A 23426-nucleotide genomic window follows, 5' to 3' on the forward strand; every position below is an offset into this window, starting at 1 on the left:
TGCACTAAGTCTATTGGTACTTGAGTCACGAAAGCATGGACTCTGTTGGGTGTGAACTCATGGGAAAAACATACTGGGGAGTCTAAGGAAACAGCCCTTTTTAGCAAGCAGTGTGGATCAAATGGTAAAAATCACTCACTTTTACTGTTAGAAAGCTTATGCTTGGTGAGTAACATCCTGTTCCTGTGTTCCCATCTTGTACCTGCTGCAGGGGCAATGCTTCTGGCCCCTCTTCACCAGGGAGCTGTTCTTCTGTCACACACGTGAAGAAACTCACATTTATCTGTGGTACAGCCCCAGGTGTGGGCCATGCAGGTGGAATAAATGTGCTTGCAGTGGTACACAGCACTGCTGCATTGCTCACAGAGGACCTTCTGTACCTGGCTGTGCAAATAAAGACTGGAGTTAAAGCTGCTGTTGTATTGAGCAGCCCCATCGTTCTCTTCATTGTTGGATACACCAAAATCCAAAATACTGGGTAGTTCCAGCTTGACAATCCTGATGTGGTTTTCTCCCTACCTAATTTTCAAAATACTTGCTTAATTATAGCAACCAGCAGTAACATGTATATACTCCAAAAAGACTGACACTTCTGCAACTAAGAGCACAAGAGCTGTGGGAGTGTTATTAAAGCTGAAGTTCATTTCATGGTTTGATTTTAAGTTATCTCAGTAAATCAGACACTAAGAAAAGCCAGCTGCTTCTGTTAAATAAACTCCATTGTCTAAGACTTAAAGGGAGCAAAACAGCCAGGTGGAGTTATTGATCTGTGAATATCAGCTGGCCCGGCCTCCCAGGCAGAGCCCTCCTGGTCCTGGTAATTGCCAGAGTCTACAGGGGAGCACCACCCGAGCCAGCAGGCAGGGAGGGAGAGCCACTGCTCGGCCTTTGCTTCCCCCAGCTGCAAACAGGTCATTGCCAGCAAGGCAGGAGAGCTGTCAGTGTAAGAACTCCCCGTGGAAACTTTAGCTTGGGTGAAGACAATGGCAAAAATCCCCCGACTTGTGTTGTGGTGTGCGTGTGTTATATCAGACCTGACACAATGCAGGAGGGACTTCTTTGTCTCACTTCATCAGCTGAACAATCTGAGGCTGCTCTGCAGATTTGCCTTCTGAACTGGATGCTACCTGCTTTTTTGCAATTTATTTCTTTGTCTCTGGCATTAAGAAATCAATGAAATTATACCTTGGCATCCACGAGGTAGCTGTTTTCTACTTCTAAAATGGATCTGTTTCTTGGTAAAGAACACAAATTATTATTCTTTTATCTCCGGTCTGTTTTAACCCTGATGGAAAAAAAACCCCAACAAACCCAAACAAACACAAATCCCCCAAAAAGTTGTGAAATTAATTAAAAATTTATGCTAAGAAGTGTTTATATTTTGGGATGGGAGACTGAAGCTTTGATTTTCTTTGAAGTGGTAGCTGTATTGGGTTTATATTGGTTTGTTTTGCATGTTTGGATCCTGTATGTTAATTTGTGTTGTAATACTTTTATGTATAAGCCAACATTTTGGAATATGAAGTTTGGATATTAATATGTATTTGGACTAGGGTGATTTGTTTGCAAATCACTCTGTCCTGACCTGTATTTTAAAACTATAATTCGCAGTTGATCGCAGTTTCTAAGAATTGCAATTCTAGAGTGTTTTAGGGCACCATCTTCTGGCAGACAGCACACACTGTATTTGAATGGCTGCCCTCACCAGGCACAACTATTTAAAATATTTCTGACTAACACCACTCTGCAGGCTTACAGGTCATTTCTCATTCTAAATCTGCAATAAAACACTATTTAACATTTTTTACATTCTTCTTACTCACTGCAACTGCAGCTATTCACTGTGCTGCACAAACATAGCTTGGGACAGACCCTGTAAAATTCCAGTCACAACAGGCGCTTTGTCAACGTGCTGGGGTAGACAGACAACATCTGTCCAAGCACTTATGATTAATGCACCATATATGTATCTTATTTCTTTTATAGCTCCATCTTCCACTTCTCTTACATATTTCAGATAATCACACTTCTGTCCAGTGCAGTTTATGGGCTCATACAGGAGGCTGCACAGGGCACTGGCCATAATTCCTTGCACTCACAGGACACAGTCACTGTATATTCCAACCACTACATTTGCATAAATCCATCATTTACTCGGCCAGCTCAGTTAGCAGTGCACCCACTAAGTACTTTTAAGGAGGTCTGAAGTTATATAGCTTCTGATTTCAGACAGTTGGAGGAGCTACACTTTCTCTTGAAATGATACAAAGAAAGTCCTGATTGCAACCCTGCAAACCTTCATCCAGCAAAGGAATCAGAGAGCATTATTGCACTGAATAAAGGACAGAAACACTGCTGCCAGACACACAGCCCCCTCTGCTCTGGTGGTGAGGAGTACCAGCCTGACTGTAGGTGCCTCTTCATACACTGACCTCCTGACCTGGCAGCACAACACACTTCACCTGCGATGAGAAGGATCATTCCAGAAGGAAGAGGACATTGGTTTCTTGAGAAAGCCAGTAACATTTACATTTGATTGTATTTTAGAGCCATTATAGAGTTATCACTCGTTAACTGATACTGATGAACAAATGTGCAAGGATAAAGCTGCTCCATAAGTGTAACTAACCAAGTCTGCTCTCTGCATTCTGCATCCTCTGCGCCCTCCAGCTCGTAGCTGCTCTCCAAATCCCCAACAATGCTGCAGTCCACTGAGCCCTGTGTCCCACAGAGTCTGGCCCTGCACTTACCCAGCAGCAAAGGTGTCAGTCCCTCACCTCCAAAGCCAAAGTGCTACCACAGAAGCTGCTGGGGGTCTGTCTCCTCAAGGACTGCAGGGCTGGAATTGCTTCACCTTTGCAGGTATCCAGTGTTGCTGAAGAGCAATTCCATAATTATCTTCTCTTCTGGAAATTATTCTGCAAACTTCTAACTTTTTCTCATGAGAGTGAAGGAGACTGCCAATGGCAGAGATAAAGATAACATGTATCTAAACAGCAATTATCTTCTTTCAATATAACAGATATCAAGCTGTATCTACAAGTACAGGTAATTCATCCTGTTCCTCCCTTAAAAGCATCAAGGAGTCCAAATCAAAGCATTGCCTCTCCCTCCCCAGTCCCAGGCAAGCAATAAACAGATAACTGACAAGTGTACAATTTGCTACATTATCCTGATCCTCGTTCCTGCTTTCTTGCACATTCTGTATTTTAGATGCACAAAATGGAGGTTTTTTTTTTATCTGTGAAGAAAATAAGTATGTCTACCAAAGAAACAGAACAAATCTATTTCCCTTAATTCTGTGTTTATTCAGTTTTCTAACCCGAATTTATAATTTTGGGGCAGTAGAAGTAAGGCTTGAAGCAGATATCAGTGGTATCTACAGACTGCATACAAGCTGATTTCATCTTCTGAAATATAATAAATGGTTAGCAAGAGGTCTTTGTTTTAAAGGTCAGAACTTGAAATGGCACATCAATCTGCTCCCAGCTGTCAGAGGCCAGCAAAGAATGCACCTCTCTCTGTGGTTCAGCTATGGAATGGTTTCATAAAGGAAAGCTAAAATGTCACACAGAAACACCACAAACACTAAATGGTCACCCAAGTGTTGAAGTGGCTCTTTAGGAAATGGGCTGGCACAGGACTGTCAGTCACCAGGGCCCCAGAGCTCCTTCTCCTGAGTGGTTATCATTTGCCTCATAAAGGTGATTCAATGCTTTGGGAATTCCTTCACCCTCCCTCAGAACAGCTTAATGAATCTCTGGTTAACTGCTGTCAATCATTAATGGCCAATATTCCTCTCCATGCTCTGCTGCAGAAAAGCAGTCTGTAACATTCTGTATCTTCTTGTCCATACATGGCACTCGAATTCACTAAGTAAATTAAAAATGCAAGCATAAAGAATTGTCCCTAAAAAAGCAGCCAGAAAAGCTTATCTGCATTAGAGAATTTTGCACGAGTAAAAACAAACAACTTGAGAACCCTGTGTGACAGCAGAGCCAATTTATATCACTGCAAATAGCAGTTTGTAGACTGATTTAATGAGCTGGCCTCCAAAACTGTTAGTGAAGACAGAGCCTACATAAGGTTGCTGAGCCAAAGCACTGGGAAGAATTTCTTCTCCATTTTAACATTTAGATCTTGTGCCTTGCAACAGTACCTCCTTCCATATGACCATTCCTGCAATTAGGAGTTGAACAAATTGTCATTTGAAAAATGGAGGGGTTTTTAATTGCTTGAAAACTTAATTAACACTTCAATTTTTATTTTTTTTTCTAAAGAGCAAAGAAAAGTTTAAGTTGGAAAATTCTACATTAATGCAGTGTTGGTGACTAGCAGCCAATTAAGGACACATACTCCACCAGTTCTGAAAAGCAGCTTTTCATTTTGCACAGCAGCAGTTTGCATTTAATGGCTCATTCTGTATTGCCAAACTTCCAAAGAACTGACCAGAGCAGCCAAGAGCTGTCCCATGCTCTGTGGGAGCAGCCTGTGGAAAGGAAATCCATTAAAAATCCTTCACTTCAAAGTAGGTGACAGGAGGGGTGCAGGAGCATTCTCAGGAGCATTACCCAGGCACGAGTAGCACAACTGCACCTCCTAAATACATCACCAGGCCATGCCTTGTGCAGCTCACTCTGGCCCTTCATGCTGCCAGCCAAATGATGGCACAAAGTTAAGAACAATAAACAAGTTATAACTTGAGGAGCAGCCAGGGAGACAGAACAGAACCCCCCTGCTTTATTTCACCCTTGAATCTGTCGGTGACATTTCAGTCCAGCTCATACTCCACTCAACTTCCAACTCACACTCTCAACTTCAGTAAAACCAGGTTACCAGGATTATACCCTCCCTCTACTGGTGTTTTAAAAAAACTTAGAAAGTGAAATAAAGCAGTAATTTTATTTTTAATAAAGCTTAAACCCAAAATATGTCAGCCTTAATTTTTGGAAGATGTCATTAGACATTAAATTCTCATGCTTCAGCTGTTTATGGCAAGAAGTTTTCCACTGTAGCACTGCAATCCTTTCTCTAACACCTTATTTATACCTTCACCTCAGTCTTCACTCCTGCCAGCCTAGCAGCAACACACTCAAAAGGATTTCAGTCTGAGCTATTACGGCTCCAAACAAGCCACTGCATATGACTGTAACTGCCTAAAAGAAGAAATAAAACATTAATTGCCTTGTAGAAGCTGTTTTGCATAGCATTGGCAATTTTAACACAATGATGAGCTGGCCTTTGTTTTTTTAACATTCTCCTGTAAAACTCACATTTGCTTTGCAATTCACACAGTCTGCAAACGGTAACAGACTAAACCTTGCTGCCCAACTGCAGTGCTCTGTAAGGCCCACTGCACACTCACCTAGGACTGGGAGCAGTTTTGGCTCCCTGGCACAAAAGTGGGAGCTTCTTTTGGTACAGTGACAGAAATGGCGAATTAATGTGTTTTGAAAACCAACCGTGAGAGTTTTGAGAGTTACCAACACAAATGCAGTAGGATTTAAGACACTGATTCTAAACATGACATTTTTGTCCTACACACAAAGTGTAATGTATAAAAATCAGAGCTTTCTTCCTTCTGAAGGCATGAGGTGGTGACAGTGTGTGTGTGGTGGTGCAACTGATGCAGCTAAAGAGCCCAATAATTGATTGTCCAAGAAAAAAAAACATTCACAAAAGTTTTATTAAAAAAATTCCCCTTTCACCTCAAACAAGTGAAGCTTAAGTTCTGTACTACTAGGTTATGTTTAGAAAAATGGAAATAATACAGTAATTTTTGAAGGCTATACATTGTAAAATCCCATAAGTCAGCATAATTTTGGACTGTGCAAGCAAATATAGCAAGTATTTCAGATGTTATTTATTTGGTCCATCAGATGTACAGTATAGTAGTAGTATCTGAGTTTACAAAACATCAAATATAAATAACCTGAAACTGTAACAATACACAAAAATTTGCTTCTTACATTGACATACCAGGCAGTACGAGCTGAAAAACTGGAGTAAATTAACAGTTTTACAGTAATGTACATAGTGCCAGCTGATGTTTAAGAACACTGTTAGAACGTGGCACTAATTTGCTTTGTTGGAGTTTCTTGTTCAGGGTGTGAAAAATGTTTAGGACTAGGCTAAAAATGTTATTCTTCAAGCATCTGTGATTTTGTGAATGCTGGAGGTGGAAGAGTCACACTTGCAACACGGCCTCAGAAAGGGATAAGCAAATGTGCAGGCAGGCCACTGCTGGAAAACTTAAAAGGTAATCACTGAAAAATAAAAAATGTAGATGCTTAAAATGTGGGCATCTGGTGATGGCCCTTTCACTAAACAAAAGTAGGGTTTTTTTGTCCTGTTGGATAATACCTAAAAGGAATTTACACAAAAATACCATGCTGTTTTCATGTTTAGGTAAATATTTATCTGTAGGTATTCATAGATTATGTTTTCACTACATTTAATATATGGAACACAGAAAAACCTTTCTGAGTCTACTGATACGAGAGCTTTACTATCAAGAGAAACGGACACAAATTATTTAAGCCAGCGATTTGGTATCCACTTTGGACCAAGGCCTTAGAGTTAGTCTAGTTCTGGACATTTTTCACAACCCAGCACAATCTGCTGTTACAGTATGACATTATGTGAATCACTTTGCCAAGGGGCCTTTGGAGGTTCCCCCAAATGCTCTTCATCTTGCTCTTAGCTCAGCACACGCTCTTCGCCCCGACGCACTCGCACCCTTTCTCTTCAAGTTTCCTCTTGTGGCTCCTGTTCTCCTCCTCCCCCAGGCTGCTGGCAGCCCCCTCATCCTCGGACTCCACGATCATGAGGTCGTCCTGCTCCTGCTCAGCACGAGATCTCTTGGCCCCCCCGCACTCACAGCCCTTCTCCAGCTTCCTCTTGCGGCTCCTGCTCTCCGCATCGGCAGCGTTGCTGGAGGTGCCTTCGTCCTCAGAGTCAACAATCACCACATCTTCCTGCTCTGGAGCTGCAAAAGAGGTGGCTGGGATTCAAATGGATCCTGCAATGGATGCAGTCTACTCTCAAACCAGTTTTCCTACATTAAAAATTGGAGCATTCTTTATCCACATTCTTTGCCATGCACCTGCAAGAGTGTCACCGTTGAGTCAGAAATGGCACGGATAAACAAGTGACACACTCCAGGCATTCTCAGAAGGTTAACAATAATTTCATTAGGAACCCATTGCTTTTTATACTCTAGTTCACTACAGGTGGACCTGATTGGTCCCTTAATCAAAACACCATTACCATTGGTTAATTAAGAAACCACCCTTTTGGTAAACATCCTTATGGGAAAACAGCTTGTTAAAAACCATCTGCAGATTGTTTACAATTCTTTCTCTCTAGATCCCTCAGACCAATTCATGGGAAAGCTCATCCAGCTTTCTCTCTCTGACCAGACTGTCACATCCACACAAGAGTATCTTAAATGTGCCTGAAATTACTGTAAAATATGGTTTTCACCCTGGTATTCCTTCTTCCCTACAGGTGTGGAAAATACTGCAATAAGCCAAAAATATGGGAATGCATTAGTTAGCATGACTTTTTTTGCATGTGCAGAGCAGAAGAATTGCTGCTGTCTGCAGCAGTTAGCTGGGAAAAGAAGTTTTGCACACAGCAAGCTCTAGAGCAGCCTCTCCTTTCCCTACTGCACTCAGCAGAACTCCAGGGGAGGCCACTTTACAGGAGAGAGAAGTCTCAAAGACAGGGAGAAGTGGAAAGGTGAGTCCACTTACAGAGCTAAAGGATAACAATGGATAGTATGGAGAAGGGGAGAACCAAATGAAAACTTTCAAGACATCTAGTGGATTTTGTTTGGTTTTAAACACAAATTCACTGTAAAAACTTGTTAGTTATGTTAAATTATGCAATTTTTAATACAATTTGGAGGAAATTTTAGCAATATTCTTAAAATTTAATTTTCCCTCAAACAGGAGGGAAGGGACTACACACTTTGTGTCTTAAATCTGTGCACGTATCTGACAGGCAAAGAAACACCAGGAAAAAAAACAATTTCAAAGTGTATGTACCATAAATTTCTGTGCCTTTTGTGCTCTTTGTAAAAATTGTAAATGTGCATTTTTCTATTTAGAATTAGTTATACAGAGAGGCAACTTAAATGCCTTTTGCTGTGCATTGGCAAAGTTCAATCACACAACTGAAGACAACTTTAACTGGACTGCACTAGAAAAAGACTTTTGTTTGTTTAATATTGATTACTGTTGATTACCTGTTGATGTTGAGGGTTGTGCTCCATCATCACTACCATTGCTAATGTTCCTGGATGTTGGTTCTGATGGTTTAGGGCCAATTCTTTCAGGGGTATCACCAACAACTTCAAATTCTACATCTTTTTCTAGGTCTTCACTGCAGAAAAATACACATGCTTTTAAACAGCCAGAAAAGAAAATCCTGTCTTTTACACAAAAACAACCCATTCAAGTATTAGAGCACCCTGCAACTGTGACAAAATGAGAAAATATACAGAAAAAGAGGAAAATCTGTTCAGTCCTCTTTTATAATTTATGCTTTGTCTATTTCTAAACACTGTTCCACCCAGTGCTACCAACACCAAATGCTTAGGAATCAGAAAAACCATTGCCTGAGCTTACCTTTCTTCCTTAACAGCACAGCCCTCCTCCCACTGAACATGCAGTGTGAGTTTCTGTTACTTCCCCAGGGTTAAATACACACCCCAGCGAGTTCAGAGGGACTTCTGAACACAGGTAGTCAAGCACAGCATCTATTATCCTGGCAGGCTGGGGTTTTCTTGCCTTTCTAAATTTTAGGTTTTTTTTTTAAATGCCAGTTTCTTGCTTGTTGGTTGCCTCAAAGGTTAATTTGTTTTTGCAATGTATTCTTATGTTGTGTAACAACAAATTACTGAAATAAACCTCTTTCAGTTATTGTTATAAAAAACAGAACCACAACAAATCAAGACAACAAAAAAGACACAAAACCAAACCAAACAAAACCCCTTAAACTGCAATTTCATAAAAAATAACCATTCCTCTTTTGCCTCTATTTTTCCTTTCAGCAGCTTCATCTCTGAACTTTGTTCATGTATTTAAATTGTGAGTGAAAACTTCCCTGTGGAACCATTCTATGTATATACACAAAACATCTTTATTTCAGAATCCTTACCTGTGAAGCACATTGATTAACAGAGTATAGTCCTGGAGGAAATCATCTGCTTGTAGTCGACTGCCATTTCGAATTCCAAAGTCTGATAATTTCCTGTGGTTATTTGCTACAAAAACAGTAAAAACCTGCAGTTTACAGAGCTATTTATAGAAAGATCTTTACACCTGAATAAGAAAGGAGTACTCCAGAACTTTTATGTAGGAACAAAGATTAACATGCATTAGCTATATTTAAATTAAAAGCTGACACTTGAGCCTATTAAAGCTACTTATGATGTTTGATTTATTTACTCCTCATGCCATCCCATTCAAGCACTTCACAATAACTGCATTTGGGAATATTTTGGAGATACCTTCTGGCATCATGAACAGAGCAGCACCTACGAGCCAGCAAATGCAGGGGTACCTGTTCCTGAAAGGAATCCCGACGTGCTGAGCAGTGCTTTGTGCAGGAAAGCTGAGCTGCACATGCAGCTTGCTCACAATAGCCCTGGCTGTCCTCAAGCCACTCCAAACACTCACAAACCCAGTCCTCTTCAAACATTAGTCCACAGGGTGAGCACTGCAACATCTGCTACATATCTACTCTGTAGTCTCTCCCAAGGGTTTATGTACTCTTATCCCAGACCCCCAGGAGCATACATACCTTCTGTTTCACCTTCTTCTGAAGAGATCAGGATAGTTCCCTTTCCATCATCTATTTGTACATCTGGTGCTACCATAGCAAATTTTTCTTTCAGTATCTGAAAAAACAAATATATTAAAATATATTAAATCTCTGACTTAAAAATATTTATTAAGAAAAGAACCCTGAATTATGTTGATTATTCTGGCTCATTTTCAGGGATCTACTGAAAGGCTATACTTTTTTGCTCACTTCCACAAACAAAACTGTTATATTTTTGAAGTCTGATACTTACTGGTTCCCATAAGCTAGAAAATTTTTTAGAATACTTCATAAAAATGACAGAATTACAAATCAATTGTGACCACAACTGTAATGTAGCTACTGAACTTTCAACTGAAATGCAAATTTCGTTTTTTTGCTCTCACGTATGAATAGGCTTTAAAACCACCAAAATTTACAAAACACAACCTTCTTTCACAAGACACACAACACACATGGGCAAGAAGCATATTGGCTAACCAGCTCTTATTGTAGCTGAGAGAAACGTAGAGTAAATATAAACAGGAGATGCTAGGTCAAAATATACTGTATATATTGTATAATATACTACAGCAAATATCTAAGATTTTACAGTATTAGATTTGAAATGAAAGCTGTAACTGTAGCTCAAGATTTACCTTATCCTGAAGTGTCAACACAGTAACTTTGTGTGTGTTAAGTTTCACAGTCACTTCTGGCTTACTTGCACATACATAACAATTGGGATTTGGTGGATCCAATGCACAAGGAACCAATAGCTTCTTCCTGGGATTTGGCTGCTTGTTCAGAAAAATCTTGAGGACAGAGAAGAGGAAATCAGGTTATTCTGTAATTATCAGCATGTCTAAAGCCTGTTTTCCTGCAGCTTTCTTGTCCTGGTCTGACAGGCTGTCCTGTCTCCTAATCCTCTCTGCTGTGCCTGCTGAGCAGGAGTCTCACAGGCCCAGCGCAGCCCTTGCTGACTGAGCAGCTCCTGCCAACAGCTCTAACACCAAACAGCCACACTGCAAGTGATGGCAGCCTGGCTCCCTCTCCTATCCAGCAGTAAATTTTTATTAATTCACAGGAATTTATTGGTCCTTCAGACCTGCACTTTTCTTTTCACTGTGACTCAAAGTTCCCAGCATATTCAGAATCTACTGAAGCAACAAGTGAGGGACAGTAAAACTACACAATAGTGAAAAAATGTTAAATGTAACTTTTAAACAAATAATAAATAGCAGGAAAGCAAAAGCATTTTATTCTCACTTACCGTTCTACACTGATCTATTTTCCCCGATAAAATCTTCAAACCCTCCAGCACGATCAGCCCAGCTATCACTGCATTGGTAGTAGCTATAGCTGGGATAATATTTCCTGCCATTGCTGCAAAACAAACCAGTATGCAGATTTTTAACAGCAGAAGAAAACAAGAAGATTGTAATTTAAATAAAACAACGTTCCATTTTATCCTTACACTTGATATCAAATCTGCTCTTCATATTCATTCCAAAAACATGCATCCTGAGGTTTGCAGCAGCAGTGACGAAATCCATGGCAGAAGGGTCATCCTAAAAAGAAGTTAATACAAAAAGCATTTAAAAATCAGATTACTCATTGGAAAGAATCTGCTACACATGGTTCCTAAAACCTTTAAACCAGAATTAGAAAAAAAAAAACCCTATAAAATTCCATTTCAAAGTCAATATACTTCCTCTTTCACATGGTGTACTCAGAGCAGTAGCACTTTAAATCCTAACTACAGATTCTAAACATGTATTTTAGTAGCAAATTAGTATATCTGTACTAACAAAATGCCTTGTACATTATAAAAATGTTTAAATCCTAAGTCTTACAATGTTTCAAACATTTTCAACATTGAATTTTAACTGTGAATCAGTTTCAAACACTGGGTGTTTCAGTGAGAAGTATTTGTACTATTGGTCATAGTAATATTTTATTATTTTGCCCCCCCCCATTTATAGACTACTTTTTCTTATGCCAAATTATAACTGACTGGAAGTGATACTGTGTGTGGTGATAAAAGAGAAAATTTTTGTGCACTTTAACAGAACTTGTATTGCACATCCATGATCAGCTGATTGCTCATAACCTCAGTAAATCCCCAGCTACTGACACCTGGCTAAGAGCACATATTAGAAACAGAGAAGAAGGGAAAAATGAAACTGCATTATTTAAATATGTTCAAAAATCACAACACGACAAATACTTGTGAATTTGTGCTTTTATGAGCTGGAGAATTTGGTGAACTAAGATATTCACAGCACAGCAGTTAATCCCTACCCTCACGTTTAGAATGTAGAAGAATGTATTTGTTTACATAAGGAAACTGTTTCCATAAGGGGCCAGATAGTTTTGTGTTAAGTACTATCACTTTTGAAGGACACTGAATAAACCCAACTAATAGCTGCATTACACATGTAGAGTTCATACATGGCAAACTAACCTTATCCCATATAAGTGCTTCTCCATCAGCCTTCTGAGCCAGGTGAAGACTCAGGGTTTTAACACTCTTTGAAAACAGGTCTGCATAGCTCCTGACATTGAGAACCTGCTGATCCTTCAGCACTGCAGAGCTCTCATTCTGCTGGTCAGGTATGTTTTGCTCTGTGGTGAAAAAGAGAAAAAAAAAAAAAGACCAGGAATATTTGTAAGTTCCACAGAAGTTCTCTCAAATAACTTTCCAATTTCAGCAGAATTCAGTATTTTCTAAATTGAAGAACAATATCCTTAAGCTAGAGTAGCCCAAACATTTTATAACAAATCTGCATTTAAAACTGCAACTACAGCTATGATATCAGTCACCTAAGTACACAAAAATTACAGCAAATGTAAATTTTCAACCAAACAACTTGCAGAGATAAATCTTATGAGGTAAGTGCTTATGGTAAGGTGTCCTAGAATAAGCTGACATAATTTTGTTAAATGTGTATTTTCTACAGCCAATACTGAGCATCAAAAACAACAACTGCAAAACAGTCTTAGAGAAAGTGTTGTCTATACAGAGAAAAATTTGAAATCTTCAGGAAGTGTAAATAACTAATATGTTCATAATCAGATCTCAACTTTGGCAGTAAAAAAAAATGTACATATCACAGAGATGCATTAATAAACAGCAGGTATTATTTACAAATGTACAGTAGGAGGAGGGACAGTTACCTTGCTTTTGTACCTCAGCCCAGTCCAGTGGCACTGGAGGCTTTCTTTTCCTCCACAGCTTATCCATTGTCAGCAGATATCTAATGTCATCTTTGAAAAGCTGGAACCATGAAAAAAAAAATCAAATGAAAGGAGGGAAAAAAGACACTGAAAAATCAGCATTACACTGATGAGGTTTTGGATTTTCTCCTTGACAGTATTTTCAACTACATAAAACCAGATTCTACAATCTTATTCACTACTCTCTAACACTCATTGCATAGAGCAGATACAGCTCTGATTAACCTGGGGAGGAGTAAAGTGAAAAATCAAGAAACAGTAGTTCAAACAGTGGTTTACCTTGTCCACTGAAGCCATCCCTACAGTTCTTTGCATGCCCTCTCTGAGACAAGTGAATGAACATGCCAATGAACTTCCAAAGAAAAGTTATTGCTACCTATGAACATTACATTGAAGTTCATTTCCTCTATTTATCCACTGTCAGTAACTATTTAGAACAAAAACTCCTAAATCAGTTTGTCTTTTCTAATGCAAGAGCCTGATAATGCACAGAAGACTGATAACTTAGGTCCTCAGATTGGTTCTGATTACACCCAGTGCAATTCCAGAGGTCAAACAGATCCTTTCCCATTAAAAGTAATTCAATGGAGTTTTGTCTGAACAGAGGGCCAGGCTGCTGCAGCCATCTCCACAGATGCAGATGGAATCCTTAAAAGAACCAAATGTTGCAAGAGACCAACACAACAGAAAAACTGGTGGATGTCACAACACGATCACATAATTGATGGCTAGCATTAAATGTGCAAGCTCAAGTTTGATTTAACTTTACAGAACCTGATGCATTTCAAATAAAGACATTTATTTGAGGTAAAGAAGATACCTTAGTAAAAAGTTTAACTGGATCAAAGCCAGTGGATTTAGCCCACTCCTTAGTTGAAACACGTTTAATTTCACCATCTTCATTGGATGCTAGTGCTCTGGCTTCGGCTTCTGCTGGCTCCCCTATTAACAAAGGGATAACCAATATTAAAAAAATAAAAATAAAATAAAAAAAAAACCCCATCCCAGAGTCAATTACCAAAAAATGCAGGGAGCATAAAATGGTTTTATTGCACCCAACAAAAACTGAATTAGGCACAGTGTGCTTGTTCCTTTTTGCCTCTGAAACTGCAACTCACTGACTTAACGTGGTATCATCCAACTCCTTTATTGGCAGAAACAATGAACAATTGTTTCCCACTAATTTTGTCCACATAATGTTCGTACTTCAGAAATGTCTTACCACCCTCTTTTAGCAGTCTCTTTTCTGGCTAAAGAGTCTTGGTTTGGTTGGGTTTTCAAAACAAACAAAAAAAAAAAATCAGTTTCCTATCTCTGGTTCTTTTTAAACAAAAAAATTCTCTATGAAGATGCTAATAATTTTCTTTCTTTCCCAGTCACATCCAACAACTGCTATCATGATTTCTAATAATCAGGTTGATGTTTTCATAGAACTATTTATTAACATCTCAACTAAATGAGAAATATCAACTCAGAGACCATCACTTTATGTGTAAATTTGGGAATGCTTCCCCTCTTTCACCAATGCATCATTTGCATTATTTCATACTTATCTGCCTCATCTATCACTGCCCAGTCATCCTGTATTGCAAAGTTTTCTACTACTTTTTGAAGTTAGTTCTCATCTTTTTGACTCTCAGTGACTTTGCCTATCATCTGTGCTGAACAGCACACATCTCCCATCTGTGACTCCTCTAATCACCATTTACCTTGATCATTTAAGTAGTTTACCCACTTCAGGATCTTCAGCCTTTTTTGTCCCTTCGGCTGCTTATGTCCCTCAGGTTCCATTCAACAGTTTTTGGATCTGCCCCCTAGACATTCAGAACAGCTTAAACCAGACACACTCTACACAGGCTTGCTGATTCCTTCCACAGACCCAGAGAGCCCTGCTGGGCACGACTTCCCTTACAAATGTTGCATTAACTCTTCCCTGGATGTCCTGGTTTGCGCTGGGGAGAGTTAATTTTCTTTCTAGTAGGTGGTCTGGTGCTGTGTTTTGGATTCTGCACGAGATAATGTTGGTAACAAGCTGATGTTTCAGCTGTTGCCAAGAGGTTACTCCAAGTTCAGGACTTTCCAGTTTCCTGTGCTCTGCCAGAGAGCAGGAGCACAAGGAGCTGGGAGGGAGCAGAGCCAGGACAGCTGACCTGAACCGGCCACAGGGATATTCCAGACCTCAGAACATCCTACTCAGCACATAAACTGGGGGAGTTGGCTGGGAGGGGCTGATCTCTGCCTGGGGACTGGCTGAGCATCCACTGGCCAGCGGGCAGTTGTTTGTCTTGAGTTTTTTTCCCCCTCTCTTTATTCCAGTTGTGATCAATAGTATTACACATTTGTTTCCATTATTAGCTGCTCTTATCCCAGCCTGTGAGGTTCACTTTTTGTGTGGTCCTCCCTGCTCTGGGCAGGGCAGTGAGCGAGGGCTGTGCAGTGCTGAGCTGCCCGCTGGGGTCAAACAGGGACACTGCCACCCCTGGTGACCACAGCACCCTGACCGTGGGCAGTGTGTCACTGCAGACACCAGGCTCCAGCTCAGCACTCCTGTAACTGCCCTGCTGTTTTTACTTAAATAAGTGGCATTGCATTTGCTACCTGTCAACTACTTCAGCCATTGTTTTAAGTGACTTTATATTGCCACTCTTGTTAAGACTCACCTATTTCATTCTGCACTTCCTGTAGGAACAACCTGTCCAGTGATCACTATCTGATGTTCAAAGAATTTGAAGAGTCGGAGGATCCTCTAAGCTCCCCCTCCCAAGTCCATTCATCTATCAAAGGATCCAAAAGAAGCAACCAACAATGATGCTTATTCACCTCATAGTAACTATGATAACTGTCCTTACAGAAAAATACTGAATAGCTATAAAAATATCACTCAAAATGGACATATTTCCTATGTAGATTAATGCTGAAGTGTTGCAGGCTAGAAGAGCTCAAACACAATTCCTGAAGTTCTTGTGAACTCTCAGCTAGGAGTGGGAAATGCAGAGTGACTACAAATATCACTCAGTACTCTGTACAAAATCCAAGCCTCCCAGAGGCCAGAAACGGAATCTTCTTTAAAGAAAATTGAGTTGAACTCTCTAACCTTAAGAAATGTACAGAAAGGAGTCATAATCTCTGAAACGTAACATTTCAGTAACAGGGTAAACTACCAGCTTATATCATACTCACAGGCAGCTTCAGGATCAGCTCTGTCAGGAGAGACTTCTTGATCAGCATCTTCTTCTCCAAACAACTGGCTATATAATAATTAAGAACAACAAGAAGACCAGAATTTTAGCATACGTGGTTAAAGACTCATATATTTGCTAATGGATATACTTTCATTTTATGATTCTTGCTTTCAGACAGACTGCCACTTCATACATTGCTTTTTAAAATGCTGGGATTCATCACACATGGACTTAACACGGGCAACACAAAATGCCCAACACAAAAATGAATTCAGCAAAACAGTTTTCTGTATAACTCACTCAGTAGCTCACCCAATATTCAGCCTAATATTTACACTGCAATACTAAATGCATTTTTAGAACCTATGGGATATCCAAGATTCCAACAAACTTGTTAAAACATGCATTAAACTGAAAAATGTGCTTACTTCATACAAAGATGAAGAATAAAGTAACCTCAACCTACACTGCTATGCCAAACTACTCTGCCAGATTTTTTGTGCTACTAGAGCAAGGCCCAAATACTAATCAACGTTCCACCTTTATAACCACCCCAGCACCCAGGTCAAAGAACTGGAGGTTTTCACCATAACCTACCTAAATCAATTTAAAATGAATTTAAAATCCATGATAATTATTTTTTTTTAAAGTGTGTCAATTTTATTTCTTTCTTTGTATGTTTAGAAACCAAAAGAATGACCCATAGTACCTGTTTCTTTAAAAAAGTCACTTACTTGAACAAATACTTGGCCCACACAATGCAATGGATAGGCTCCGAGGGCGTATTTCGGATGGTGCAGCCTGGGAAAGTTTTCTGAGTTGGTTTAGGCTGACATTCATAACATTCTGTCACTCCCTGGTGAAAAATGAAGCATTTACTTGTCACTCTGAGAAGGCTACTGATCATTTGGGCTATTAACAGATGAACTGTAACTCTATCTCCAAACACCCACTCCCTGTTGTCTAAAATAGCCATTGACAAGAGTGACACCCCACCTAACCTTTTTGATAACAGTTACTTGTCCAAGGTAGCCTGCAGTTCCACTCTCTATAAGAGGAATATCAGCAGCCAGACACATCCTGTTCACATGGTTACGAGCAGCTGCAAATCGAGAGGGTTTTAAAGAAAAAATTTGAATAGTTAAGAAAAAATATGTTTTCCTTCTCCAAATTCAAACTAGCATCCTATGCACTTATCTTTACTATACCTTGTTTCTATAGAGCACTACAGCATTTTCACAAAGCCCAGTTTCCCATTCTCACAAGATACATGGACATTAACAAACACAGCAAACTCAGCTGACTAAAGCTACCCTGCACCCACAGTACCCAGCAGTTCCCACAAAGCAGAATGAGCAGTGCACATTTCCTTTCAGAACACCTGCAGAAGCACTAACCACCCCTTCAAGCCTCTAGCAAAGCACACGAGGCTTAGTGCAGGTGCAAATGGGTTAGGATACTTGTTATTCAAAGGACACTGCAGCAAATAACAAGTAACATGTGCAACATAAAATCATAGTGAAAACTTCACCTCTGTTATCCAGAGCATTCATAACCAACGTAAACTGGCGGAAGAACTCTACGTTATAGTCAGGGCTATGGAAAACAAAAACAACATTTCAAATGGCACATCCAAGCTGTTGGTTATTACTGCACAACAGAAACTCTACACATGCAACCAATATTCCTGTGATAAATTACACATCTTACACATTTATAAATTAAGCTACCCCTTAACTGCCCCATTTGTCTTCTGCCCCCTTCAAAGCTGGGTGAAAGCATGAATTTTATGCTGCTGGAAGGAAGCTACTGCAATTAGTACTAATTTGACCAATGAAATGGGCAGACAAGGGAAAGTGATTAAACTACTCTGACCTAATGAGTAAATTGGCTGAGCTGTGGTAACTGACCTTAAAAACCATCAGCTGTAGCTAAAACATGCACACTGTAATTACCACAGCTCATCAGACTGTGCATAATTCATTGTGCTGTGATAGCTCCACTGGTTTGACTGTGGCCATACCCTGAGGAGCCAACACATGGGACCTTAAATCCTGACACTTCAGTTATCTTTATGTTGCATTTTTCTGACTTAAAGAAGAAAGTGGAGAAGAAGAGAGAGAAAAGAGGAAACAGGATTAACAGTTTCAGAAGAAGGAAGCAGTGAGTCAGTGTTTCACTGGCTAACAGCAACATCAGAGTTCAAACACCCATGGTACAGAATAATAATTTTTTTAGAAACTGGGGCAAGTTAAACATGGGGAACAGCTAATGGAACCCTACATAATCTTGTACTCTATTCATTGGTTGCAGATCATAAAGACTAAATTTCAATAGCTTGGGGTGTCTATAAATGACAGTTACCTACACACACACAGAGGACCTAATTTTGTTAATCACAGACTCAAGATTCACATGTCTCTTAATTTAATTACTGCTCAAGACATCAGGACATCCTTACAGAGTAGAAACTCATATGGCAAATGTTGCCAATAAAATGAAAAACAGACACAAACAAATTACTACAGCTTACTACCAGAGCTTAAAACCCATGCAAAAGCCACACTCCCACTCAAGTGCATGGTAGTTCACATTTACAGCTATTTCTCCTTACTGGGGAAGCTTTGTAAAATACCTTAAAGCACACCATTGTAGCATTAAATAACACAGTACTTGCAAATCAAACATGTAATTAGAGCTTAAAACCAAACATACTTCATGATGCTATCATGGTAAGCTATAATATTAGCTTCTGGACAAAACTGTAACACGCTTTCCTTGGCAACCTAGAAACAAAACAAAAAAAAAAGAAAACAAAAAAAACTTATTATTTCTTCCTTCCTTCTGAAAGACAGACTTGATACCGCTGTGTATCGAGTAAGTTGACTACCTTAAGAGATTTAAATACTTTAATAATGAAATGCTGTGGATAGCCATGATCAGCCAACCAACACTTACCTCCTCCCAGCAGAAACTAAATTGTGACATGTTTCTAACACTATCCATAAAATAATACTGAGTAATGAGGCTTGAGCTTTGACTTTGTCCTCACCTGTGATTTTGATCTTCCAACATGTTTCTTCTGAAACAGAAACTGTCTGTTGAGATTGCTGACATCAATAGTATCCAAATCAATCTATAAACACACAAGAGAGGCATTTCACTTTCATAGGAAAAAAAAGAACCAAAACCATTAGCACAGTTTGAGGAAAAGACAACAGGCCAAAATGCAGAAACTTTACAGACCCCTTCTCAGACCCTTCAGGTGTCCCATCAGACCTACAACAACTGGAGGCACAAGTGGTCACCTATGGCTGCTGACAGGGGACCATGACAGAAGTGCAGGGCTACAGGAGAACAAACCTTCTGCAGAGAGCCCTGCTGAACATGCACCCCCACACAGTGAGCAGAAACTCAACACCGATGGCCCTGCTTGCACAGGATGAAGATTTCAGCAGCAATTCCTGAGGAGCACAGCACAAGCTCAGGTGGGAAATGCAGAAATCCATCAGACAGGTCCAGCCAGCCCCTCCCTGCACCACCCACCCTGGGTCCTGGCTCCTGCTTCCCCCAGGCCCAGGAAAGGCTGCTCCAAACCAACTGGTCCTTCTTCTTTACAGAGCATGGCTTTGAGCACCTGAATCAGTGAATCAAGGGCTGCACAGCCATCTTACACACACACTGCAGGGCAAAAGCTTTTAAAAGTGCCTGTCCCCAGGACTAACTGCCTAAGTGCACATTAACAAATTATAAAGTCCACTTATAAAAAAGGAAATCCAATCACACAATCAAAAAGTTTAAAAACATACAGCACAGAGCACAAAGGATGCCATGACTGCAATTCCCCTAATGCTTCTATTAATTAACATATACACAGGAACAGCATAAATTCCAGTGTCTTTAGCCCCCACAAGAATGAAGAAGATTTAACTAGAACTTTGACATTTATTCCTAGCTTGGTTACCACTACTTTTTGTGCAAATAAAGATTCTTTGATCAACAACTCTTGTTAGAAGTCTTTTCCTGTCCTTAACATTTTAATGAGGAGACTGAGAGTTTTTCTGAGATATTTCTGAGATATATTAGATATATTTCTCCCAAATTCCCACAGGTAATGCTGACATACTCAGCACAGCAACATCTTCAGCTACCCAGAGAGCACTCAGACTGAATGTGCAGTGTGAAGTTTAAATGTGACCTACTCAGGCTGTTCTCACAAGCTCCTGACTTTATTGACCAAACCTGAATTATGAAAAAAGCACAGTACACACCCAATGAACATCCTCTGCACGAGAGATCCAAACCCCAGCATTAATCTACCTCTTTTCTCCAGAGAGTGTTTTCAACTGAAGGACTAAGTTTTAACATACTAAAAACTGCAATAGCTACAGAGTTTTATGTAAACAGTTAATAAAAGCACCTGTGGATATAGAGAAAACAAAAGATACAACGTTTTGAAAATACATTATAGAGCTGAGACTGTTAAACAATCCTACCACTGTGTCACAGTAACTACCCATGGCCTTGTCTCTTTTCATGAAAATAATATTTACATAATTCACATTTCTACCTCTGTTCCTTCCTCAAAAGACACACAGCTTGCTTAGTCCAAAACCAGAAAGGCCAAGAACTTCAAGGGAAAACAATAAAGTGCAAAACTCTGTTAAAACCTTCACTACCCAGAAAGCTTTGAATATTTCAACTGGAGAGGATGACAAGCAACATCAGCTCCTGCTGAGAACAAGAATTACAGCATTAAAGGGAGCAAAGAGAGTTCTCCAGAGAGAAAACCTGAGACCACTAGATCTCAACAGAAGCTTCAGTCTGGCTAGGAATGATGAGAATTTAGCAGCTCACTTATAAGACAACTACACTGAAGACAAGTACACTGCTCTCATTCTGGCAACCTGGAAGAAAAGGCATCATCACTTAACAACATTTACTCCTGCTCTTAATTTAGACCTGGATCTGAAAAAACATTATTTTCTTCTTCATTCATAGGGCAAGGGTATGCCTTTCAACACTATAATTAAGTCATATATTAGTTAGTTGTCTGGTATTTAAAACTGCTGATTTTATTTTAGTATTAATATTTTTAAAAAATCACAACTTACTCATAAAAAGTATTTTCAGACATTCAAGTTTGTTAATATTTAATAACCGAGGAAAACTCTCAACAATATTATAAATGATAACAAAAGAACTTTATTCTGCTAATAGCAAATTCCCTCTTTGTGTAACAAGTCTTCTTTTTCTCTCACCTTGTCTTGTACCCACCTGTTCCCTATGTTATCAAAACATTATTTATGTGTTGCATGAAACACTGCCAGCAATACTGTCATATGAAGGCAGATCCAACGTGTATTAAAGTTAATGGGGTCCCCCCAGGCAGCCTGCAAAGGCAATGCCAAGCCCCAAACTATAACAAGGAAAACAAAAAGCACACCTCAATGAGATTTATGCTTAATGACTAACTGGAAAATCAGGAGCTTTAAGCTCTGCTATCATGGACTGCAGGAGTACATAAGCAAGACAGCAGAGCAGGGGGGAAAAAAGAGAGGAACAATGCAGAAAATGTTTCCACTCCTCTGCAGTTATTTATTTCCCTGGTGCAATGTTCAAATTGGACAGGCTCTCAAACCAAAAGGAAAATTTGGAATTAAACATATTCTACAAGTTCAAAATGCATTCCAGTAGGAAAGCCCAAGCTGTAAGAATAACAAGGCAAACCAGTAACTGTTTTCTTCTAGAAGCTGATGTGGTTTTAGATACGAGCTGCTCTGCTCAACAAGTCTGGCTGCAAATCCAAACTCCTCACAACCTGTCACACAAAACTCTCAGATGTGACTCCTGGGCACGTTAGCAAAAAGGTATTGAAGGAAACAGACCTCTGCTCTAGCTGGATGTAAAGCCATATGCTCTTCTTTACAACAATAAGAAACCAGTAGAGGTCTGGACACCACACACTCATAGTTTCACCAACAGTATTTCTCCATCTCTTTTTCATTACTACCCTCTCACATCTGCCCTTCCCGTACGCATTCACCGATTAATATCTGGAAGCAAAAGTGAAAGCACGAGCCCGCGGGAAGCGCCAGCACTGACGGGTTTACAGCCCGGGATGTGAAAGCACAGTCCACCTCTGCCGGGGGTTCCTCGCTGCGATTCATCCCCGGACCCTCACCCCAGCACGGGCAAAGGCGGCACTCGGCAGAACTAAAGACTTTCAAGATATCGCCGGGCAGCGAGCACGGCACAGCGCGGTGTCCCGGGCGGTTCCATCCGCGGGCTCGCGGAGATGTTCGGCCTTGCCAGGAAGGCGGCCTGACCTCGGCGGGGGAAGGAGGAGCTCCCGCGCCCGGCGGGAGCCCGGGCTGAGGGGGGCGGCCATGGCGCGCAGGCCGCGGCCCCTTTGTGGCGCCCCGGCCCGGCGGTCCCGCGGCGGCTTTGGCGGGCCGGGGCGCTTTGAAACCGCGCACGCACCGCGGCGGCCGAGCGGCCTCGCCGACACCCCGGCCCCGCCGAGCGGCACCCGCGGCCCCGGGCTCGGCCTCCTCCCCCCGCCCGCCCCGGAGAGCCCCGGCCCCCGCCCCGGCATCAACCCGCACCACGTAAATGCTGCTGAAGCCGGTGAGCACCAGGTTCTTGAGAAGCTCGCAGCCGATGCCGCCGGCCCCCACCACGAGGACCCGCGCCTGGGACACGGCCTGGGCCAGCTCGGGGCGCAGCGGCCCCGACAGCGCCGCCGCCATGACGGACACGGCGGCGGCTCCGCGCGCCTCCTCACGGGCCCGCCGGGACAGAGCGCCGCCCGCGCGTGCGCAGCGCCCCCTGGCGCCCCGGAGGGCCGCGCGCTGCCCGGGAAAGCCGCGGCGGGGCGGGGCCGGAGACACGCGGGTTCGAGCCCCGCTGCCGCCAGAGAGCCCCGCAGTCCTAGGGCAACAGCAGATTCTTATTCGTTTTGCTAATTCTTAATACATTTATAGTTCAAATATACATATTTAATATATTTATATGTTTAAGATTTTTAAAATATATTATACTATTATGGAGAGAGCTCAAGTAGGATTTGGAAAATGCTCCCAATCATACGGCAGGATTCCTGGGGTGTCCTGAGCACGGCCAAGACTGGGTCCCCTCCAACTCAGCATATTCTATGATATTTTTAATATATTTATTTCTAATGTATTTTTA

At 40.9% G+C, this 23426-nt stretch overlaps 1 protein-coding gene across 1 annotated transcript; it reads right to left on the bottom strand.

Annotated features, from left to right (window-relative positions):
• Nucleotides 1–5562: 5562 nt before the first annotated feature.
• Nucleotides 5563–22990, bottom strand: UBA2 (ubiquitin like modifier activating enzyme 2). The gene is made up of 17 exons (XM_084215416.1): nt 22841–22990; nt 19285–19368; nt 18948–19018; nt 17764–17828; nt 17234–17334; nt 16967–17088; nt 16231–16298; nt 13871–13992; nt 12991–13090; nt 12278–12438; nt 11288–11381; nt 11084–11196; nt 10470–10625; nt 9811–9907; nt 9166–9271; nt 8252–8388; nt 5563–6988 (listed from the first exon to the last, which is right to left on the bottom strand). Exons 1-17 carry the CDS (start codon nt 22982–22984, stop codon nt 6705–6707), a joined length of 2025 nt encoding a protein of 674 aa, XP_084071542.1. The 5' UTR covers nt 22985–22990; the 3' UTR covers nt 5563–6704.
• Nucleotides 22991–23426: the final 436 nt, after the last annotated feature.

Source organism: Fringilla coelebs (assembly GCF_963513975.1).
Source record: "Fringilla coelebs genome assembly, chromosome: 14".
NCBI lineage: Eukaryota > Metazoa > Chordata > Aves > Passeriformes > Fringillidae > Fringilla > Fringilla coelebs.

Coding starts and splice junctions, on each gene's coding strand:
- UBA2 (XM_084215416.1), bottom strand. CDS start 22,984: ATGGCGGCGGCGCTGTCGGGGCCGCTGCGCCCCGAGCTGGCCCAGGCC. Junction 13,993..16,230: donor AGCTGATCCTGAAGCTGCCT/GTGAGTATGATA, acceptor CTTTGTTAATAG/GGGAGCCAGCAGAAGCCGAA. Junction 8,389..9,165: donor TTAATCAATGTGCTTCACAG/GTAAGGATTCTG, acceptor ATTTTTCTGCAG/TGAAGACCTAGAAAAAGATG.